General features: G+C 43.9%; 1 protein-coding gene across 1 annotated transcript; it reads right to left on the reverse strand.

Annotated features, from left to right (window-relative positions):
• Positions 1–1,609: 1,609 nt before the first annotated feature.
• On the reverse strand, positions 1,610–6,562 carry tent5ba (terminal nucleotidyltransferase 5ba). The gene is made up of 2 exons (XM_018686493.2): positions 6,102–6,562; positions 1,610–3,229 (listed from the first exon to the last, which is right to left on the reverse strand). The coding sequence occupies exons 1-2, from the start codon at positions 6,255–6,257 to the stop codon at positions 2,201–2,203; spliced, it is 1,185 nt and encodes a 394-aa protein (XP_018542009.1). The 5' UTR covers positions 6,258–6,562; the 3' UTR covers positions 1,610–2,200.
• Between the last annotated feature and the right edge of the window lie 1,092 nt (positions 6,563–7,654).

Consider the following 7,654-nt stretch of genomic DNA (forward strand, 5'->3'; position numbering starts at 1 on the left):
AGATTGATAGTGTAATTTATTAGACACTCCTTGCCTGGTCATGTCTCTCAAACTCCTGCTCCTAGTTTGTAACACAGGCTTTTGTCAGCAGTTGGAGTTTTGTTTTCAAGCCCAAGAGACCAAATAAATGTTAGAAGTTTAACTTTAGAAAGTTCCCTCAGAGCAACAGAGGACATAAGGCAACTGTTTTAACAGGCTGATTAGTACTCCCCATGGTGAGTGAACAAATTGGTGGCATGCTCCTTTAATCGCAAATATCAACTAAGGTCCTGTGTTATTAGCTGATGTTGTACCCCTGTTTTGTAGAAGGACCCTGTGTCAACATGTAGGTTTTGTTTTTTGTGTTGTGCTTGCATCATGAATATTCCCAGTAAAGTTGTGTTAAACCACATTATCACAAACATTTTTCTAGCGTAGGAGTACTATTTGCACTGGAGGTAAGGGAACTTTGAGTTGAAATGGTTTGTACACAATGCACAGACAGCAATAGGTGGGGGCCAGTGGGGGCCCAATAATAAACTTTTGCCCAAGAGCTCCCTGATGGGGTTAATCCGGCCATGTGCGTGAGAGTATATGACAGAAAGTGAAGGAATTTCCTTTTAGAAACATTATGAGGTCTGAGTTACTTTGTATTGGCTCCAGTGCTCTGACTGTTCCCAGTAAACTGACTCTGTGACCACCACCAATAACCCTGTATTTAACAGATTCCTGCAAAGATAAGGCAGTGTATAGATATAGTCTTCAGTAATACCGCACTTGTGATGGCCGTCTTTCAACATCTGACTTTTAAAAAAAATCTAGTTAGAGTTCAGTGTGGAAAGGAAGGAATGAATGGGTGTGACTCAAAATAAACGGCAAAATAAACTATTTTCAGCTCTCTGTGTGCATGGTGGATGTAGATATTGGCCTCAATGTGACTCGTATGGTTCGTGAAGATCCAAGGTCTGCTAAATAATCTATACGAACTGAGCCATTTCCCCATATCTCTGTCTTTTAGCTTTACCGTCCCGCCTATGCCTGTAAAGATTTTTGATTCTGACTCAGACAAAATGACATGGATATGGTATCGGTCAAGCAAACAGGGCTGGGTTTCCAGTGGTAACATGGGTGGGAGAACAGGCCGGCCTTTGTTAAAAAGCTTTAGTATCACAGAGGAGAGAGAGGCCATTGTGCTTTAGAAAAGCCTCCTTATGGTTCATGTCCTCAGATTGTAATGGATCCTCAGCCCCAGTTTAACAAATGCAACTCACTCCAGCCGACAGTATATGCATTTCAATGGGCATGGTTATTGGAAATGAGCCACCTTGTTGTCATCAGCTTATCAAGTATGGAACAAACAATCCCTCCCATCCATCCATCCCAAGGAAAGGAGGATAAAAGTGGGAGTCATTCTACCTGTTAGTTTTTATCCAAAGGCTTCTCTCATATGAAATGGAAACACGCCGTTTATGATGGTCATGTGAGAATATACAGCTTGACTGTGTGAACGTTGAAGCAGTTGAGATAATGAGCAGTTTAAAACTAACTGCAGCCCTCAGAACCTAAGATTAAAATGTCAACAATCATTACAGGCCGAGGTTAAAATAAAATAACCACAATACAAAAAAACTGGGGTTTTTCCTTTTTTTTTTTAATCTCACAAAAATGAATGCTTCTGCTCCTGAAAAGAGAAACGGAGTAATCTAGAAAACACTGAATGCACAGTTCTCACTTTACAGATGTTTTTAGAACATTTCATGGTTCATTATAGGCACTTGGAATCATAACAACATTCCCTTTCTGAACAACAAATACATCTTTGGTCCGGTATGTAATTTTAAAAAAATAAAGCCAGAGTATGAAAATAACACCAGCTTCAATGTTTGTTTCCTCAAAAATGTATTTCTGACATACACTATGTAAAGAGTTTTTTTTTTAATACTTAAATAAGATATTATCACTACATCTCAGAAATGACCAGCAATCTTACACGTTTTGCAAGAGCAAAGTGAGAAAAATTAATGTGTCGGCTCAATCAGATGGACAGCAGTACAGGATTGTTTTAGTCAAGTCACATTTGGCAAACGCGGGTTTCTTTTTTTGTGAGAGTGTGTGTGTGTGTGTGTGTGTGTGTGTGTGTGTGTGTGTATTTTCAGTCTGTTTCCTTTGAAAGATAAAGAGCGATGGAGACAAATCCACCTCTATCCCTCTCACAGCCAGTTCAGCTACAGGGCAGCCACGTCTGATATGAATTACTGCACGGAGAGACCTGCGGCGGCTGCACATGTGCAATATAGTAATTACTGAAGTTGATGTCCTGCACGTACGGGGCTGGCTGGTAGTAACACGTGACGTTCGTCACAGTGGGGATGGCGTTCTGCTCAGCCAGCACCTTCAGCGCCAGCATGGAGATGAGGCTGAGCGTCTGGCGACGCTCGTGGCCCATCAGGCACACGGTGCTCTCGTTCACCACTTGGTGCAGAGTCATCAGACACTCGTACCGTTTGTGCTCCATCCCAGCAAAGTGGTTCTGCAGATAGGCCTCCAGCTTCCTCTGCTGCTCGCCTATGTCGGGGAAGTCAATGAAGAAGCGTGAGCACATGTAGCGCTGCATCTGCTTCATGTCCGCCTCCGAGGAGGGCCTGAACCCTCGCACCAGCAGGTGGCAGTACTTCAATAAGCCGCCCCCTCTGATTTCTTCAGGGCTGCGCGTGGCTATGGTCCTCTGACACAGGTGCTCCATGGCCTCGTTGAAGTCCCCGTACACACTCTCTCCAATCACAGTGGGGTGAAAGCTCTCAGACATGGGTGTCTCCGAGCAGCGGTCGAATAAGAGCAGAGAATCGAGGCAAATCTGGAAGGAGTCCACGCTGAATTCAAACTGCCGCCGCAAGGAGTCCACAAATTTAAGCTCCACGTTTTTGCCCGTGTTGTTGGACAGCGAGATGAGGCTCCAGCGGTCCGTGTCATTACAGACCTTCACCAGTTTCTGTACATAGGCCTCTTTGAGGGTCAGAGCTGTGATGCGCTCCTTAGAGACCCCAGCTGGCAAGAAGTCCAGCAGGCAGTCCAGCACAACGTCCTTCACCAGACGGAAGGCCTGGTCATCTTTCAGCGACACGCCAAAGATCAGGTCGAGGTCTTTGTAGCCCAGTCCGGTGTCCTGATGGAGCACGTGGCTGGCAGCGGATCCGTTCAGCCTCACGTCTTTGACACACACACCTCTCTCCTCGAGCCTCGCCCGGACAACCTGGACACAGATGAGATGGAAATACAGGATGTTATTAGTAAGAAAATGAGAGGAAAAATGAAAAAAGGTCCTTGTATTGGCAGGAACGATGGAGGAAATACACAAAAAGACTCAAGTTAAACTCTTGAAATATGTCCAAATAAGCTCCACATAGGCCTAGTGGAAATCAATAGTTTGTGAAAGTGAGATCAATACAGTTGCTCACAAAAGTCCATTTCATCACCATCAGCCTCAGACTGAATGAAATCTAAAGAGCCTAAACAAAGAGCAGAGGTAGAGCTGTACTCTAGGTCCATCTCCCTCTGGGTCAGACTGTCTTATCTTATCACAGAAACAGTGATAAGTTTGAAAATCCTGAACTGTTACCAGGAGAGCGTGAGCACCAGCAGTGGGCTACAAAAACAAGAAAAGTCCAGTTTCCCTTCCTCTATCCAGTGCAGCCACATTACAGGACGATGATCTACAGCTGGACGGGGCATGCCGACATCACCGCCAGCAACCACAAAGAAGAAACACATCTGAGTCCCGGGGTAAGACACCAAAGGTAGATGCAGCCTACTCGCCTGATAGCAAACCTGTACCACAGAAACACACTCCTCTCAAAACATTTGGAAGCAATCAAAATGTCCTGTAGAAATATGCTGTATTTATTATGTATACATAGAAGGCAGATCTGATGCTAAAGCTAATATATGTAAGCAGACTAACAAAACAAGTAAATGCTTGACACATGTAAACTATGTCCAGCAAGCATTTCTACCAAGCAAATAATAACTGCAGACAATTTAGACAGTTAAAGCTGCAGTGCAAATTAGTTGTCATACACTCACACACACAATCCTAAATCTCCCTACTGGCACTGAACTGTCAGATTAGTGTCTGTTAACTCTCTCTCCCATGGTGATCAGATAACAAGCTGGCTCTATTTATACATACTGGGTCAGGCCTGGAGACAAACAAACATTTGAAGGCAAGTCAACCCATTCACACAGGAGGGGTGGATGAATAAAATCATAATAGCTTAACCTGGCAGCGACAGCATTGTCATCATTCAGCCATAAAGTGTTGCAGATTGGGTTCAAATTCCAATCAGGAGCAATTACAATGTGTGTGTGTGTGTGTTTTGTTTTGTTTAGTTTTTTTTCTAATGAGCCTCTGTGGTTTTTCACGATATGTCAGAAGTGTGAAATTCAGCCTCAGTCCTGCGCTTGACACCTTTTCTCCCTCTGTCCTCTGGCTACAGGTAGTCAAACCCACCCACCCCCACCCACCATCCCCTCCTCCTCTCTCTTGCCTCTCGAAGCACAGTTATGCCTCTACTGTTTTTAAAATCCTGCCAGAAGCCACGACTCCTGTCGAATCAAGTCTGCCTCGCTTTCTTTAGAAAAAAAGAAATGAATAAAGATAAGTGGGGAGGGGGGGAAAGTGCAAGGAGTTGTGTCCTATTAACTCATCAGCTGTGAGCCACAGGTCTGACCTGTGAAACAGAGGGTGCTGTTATCTTAGAGATACAGTTTTCTTTGGACTCCAGCACCTCATGATGCTTGGGTGGATGTTAGCAGCCTGTTTACCCCTCTAACCCTGCAGCAGGACAAAGGTCCACTCTCTCAGTCACACTTCTAATGATGCATAACAGAAGAACACCTATTACATATACATTAAAGCTACAGTAAATAGTCTCAATCTTGTTTTTCATGACAGGAGATTTACTGTTGATCAATGCGCAGCCAACCACTAAATGAATCTATGTGGCAGATGGCTGATTTGAGCAAAAATAAAATTATATGGGGTTTCCACAAATCCAGGGGAAACATTAGAGTCCCCACATTTGGGGCTAAAACCTGCATTTATGTCTCCTGCACGCTCAATGGAGCATTCATCTTTCCACAACCACAAGCATGGAGCCCTGGGCTTCACAGGCTTGTTGAGCTCATCTTGAATATGTTGATGTGTAGATGAAATGGAAAGGAGGGGAGAAAAAAAAAAGCATTCCGTACCAGATTACCTGACATGATTTTGTTAGGGATCAGTTATGCGTTCAATTTCAAATCCCTAATGGAGCATTTACCACTGTAGTGCATAGCCAGCTGTATAGAGACACCACCAAGGGAAGTGAAATGTGATCCAGCCACAATGCATAAGAGGCTGGAAATGTGGAGGGACTCTGGCATGTGTCCTTTTGATACATTTTAAGTCAGAGCAGAGGAGTTGTAACATATGCCTCACTGTTTCCACCTCAGTCTGAACTGGAACGTGACAATTATGGACAAGGACAAATCAACATGAAGCTTTTCTCATAACCTTGCTAAATGTTAAATGCCATAAAATTAACAAATACTTTCAGGAATCATAGTTTCCCTGTGGATATTATGTGAGAGCAATCTTAGGACTAAAAAGCAGCCTTGGCAAGAAATTAGAGGAAATTTAAGCTTCCCCCCACAAAAAGAGGAAACGGAGTAAATAAAATTATGATGTAATCTGTCATGGAAGAACAATTAAGCCAGAGGGAAAAAAAAAAAATCTAGAGTGAATTAGTGGCTTTCAGAGTGAGATTTAGAGACCAGCAGGGGGTCCTGGAGGGGGGTTTCCAGGAAGTTCCGTACAAATTTACAGTTTAATCTCAGTATTTCAGTTTATTTTTGGTCATCACAGTGAGAGGATATGCGACCATTTGATCCACAGATTTCACAGTGTTCATTACCTATTCACACGCTGCGTAGTCAGGTGTAATATTTACTTTCATTTGTATGCTTATGAATGAATAAATATGTAACACTGACTCTTCGAAAAGTCTAAAAACTGAAGCTAATAATACATAATACTTGCTGGAGTACACGAGTCAATATGTTCATGTATAAATGTTGGTTTCTACCTGGACAATCTGGCGGGGTTGCACGGACAGAGTGGGGAAGTTTCCTCGGCCGTGGATGGGGACGGCCTCCCCCAGGATCGAGTCCAAGCGCTGCACCTGATCCCAAGACAACACACAGAACCGCCGACTCTGATCCGACGCATCACCGCAAGACATGGCGATGTTAACTTTCAGAACCCCCCCTTCCCCAAAAGAAGAAATCAGCAGAATGTGAATCGGCGCGCTTTCTCCCAACCTCGACTCTGTATCTTCTGTCTTTAAAAAATAAAAAATAAAATAAAATAAAATACAAGCCAGATATTTCCCGTGAATGCCAGGATCCGGTTGATAATCTTGGAGGAGGAAGAGTGGAGGGAGGAAAAGAAAAGTTAGTTGAGTCTCAAGTGGTGGAGGTTGAAGTGGGATCGGACGTCTCCTCCGGTGTGTGCGGCTAAAATCCGGTCAGTCTCAGCAAAGAACCGATTCATAAGGAAGGTCCACAGGGTTTAAAGCCTCCTCATTAGCATAAGCCCTGTGATTGGCTGCTGTGTTTGGTCATTGATTATGGACGCCCTGTCTTCAGGGAACACCCTTCGTGTGACGCACATGACAGTCAGCTCCCCACCACCACCACCACCACCGCTCTACTCATGGTGCATCCTCCCTGCTGCTGACAGGGTTTTCCCTCAAACCAGCCTTATGAGCTAATGATCTTATGATCTGAATGCAGCTGCAGCAGTGCAAGAAATGAGCATTTATCAATCTGACATTTGGTCAGATTCGGTTTTTGTAAGATCGATAAGAAAGAGAAGTAAAAATAAAAATGATTTGATCAGATTGCACCTGTGCAAACACAACACTTCCACTTCTTCATGGTGTATATTTGCCTAGGGAATATTTGCAGAGTATGCAGGATGTTTTTTTTCTCTGCAACATCCTGCTTCAGGATTACTTGTTTCATGACTATTTTTAACCTATAGGAGCCCAGACCGTGAGCACTCCAATGTGGGAAAAAGAGGTTAAAGGCCTTGCTGGAGAGCACTTCTGCAGAAGTTGCATGTGACTCTGTCCAATCAAGATTACCTAGAAAACTCTAGGCTAGTCTTTCACAACTGTCTTGGCTTGTGAGCCCTTAAAACAGTTAAATATCTGGTGTGACATCAGTTGTATGTCCATCAGCTGGGTTTCATTTCAATCATTTGTAGAGAGCTGAGTGGGTAAAATTGACCAATAATTCATGACAACCATAGAGGAAAGTCTAAATGAGCATGTTTTAGTGTAGAGGAAGTGCATGTTTCTGCAGGAGCAAACACCTGGGTGTGCACTTTAATAATAAACTGGACTGGACAGACGATTTTAATGCACTATACAGGAAAGAGACTCAGGTCTTTTAGGGTGCACTCCTCGAGACCTTTAATGACTCTGTGATGTTGTCAGCCATTTTTTATGGCGTGGTGTGTTGGGGCAGCAGCATCTCAACAGCAGACAGGCAGAGACTGAGTAAACCGGTCAAGAGGCCAGGCTGTGTCCCAGGATGCCCCCTGGATACAGTAAGGCAGTGGGAAGGAGAGGGA

This window comes from Lates calcarifer, linkage group LG15 (assembly GCF_001640805.2).
Source record: "Lates calcarifer isolate ASB-BC8 linkage group LG15, TLL_Latcal_v3, whole genome shotgun sequence".
NCBI lineage: Eukaryota > Metazoa > Chordata > Actinopteri > Centropomidae > Lates > Lates calcarifer.

Bases quoted from the DNA above. Each gene is read 5' to 3' on its own strand.
- tent5ba (XM_018686493.2), bottom strand. From the start codon at position 6,257: ATGTCTTGCGGTGATGCGTCGGATCAGAGTCGGCGGTTCTGTGTGTTG. The intron at 3,230-6,101 runs GTAGAAACCAAC...ATCTGTGTCCAG, and splicing joins AACCCCGCCAGATTGTCCAG to GTTGTCCGGGCGAGGCTCGA.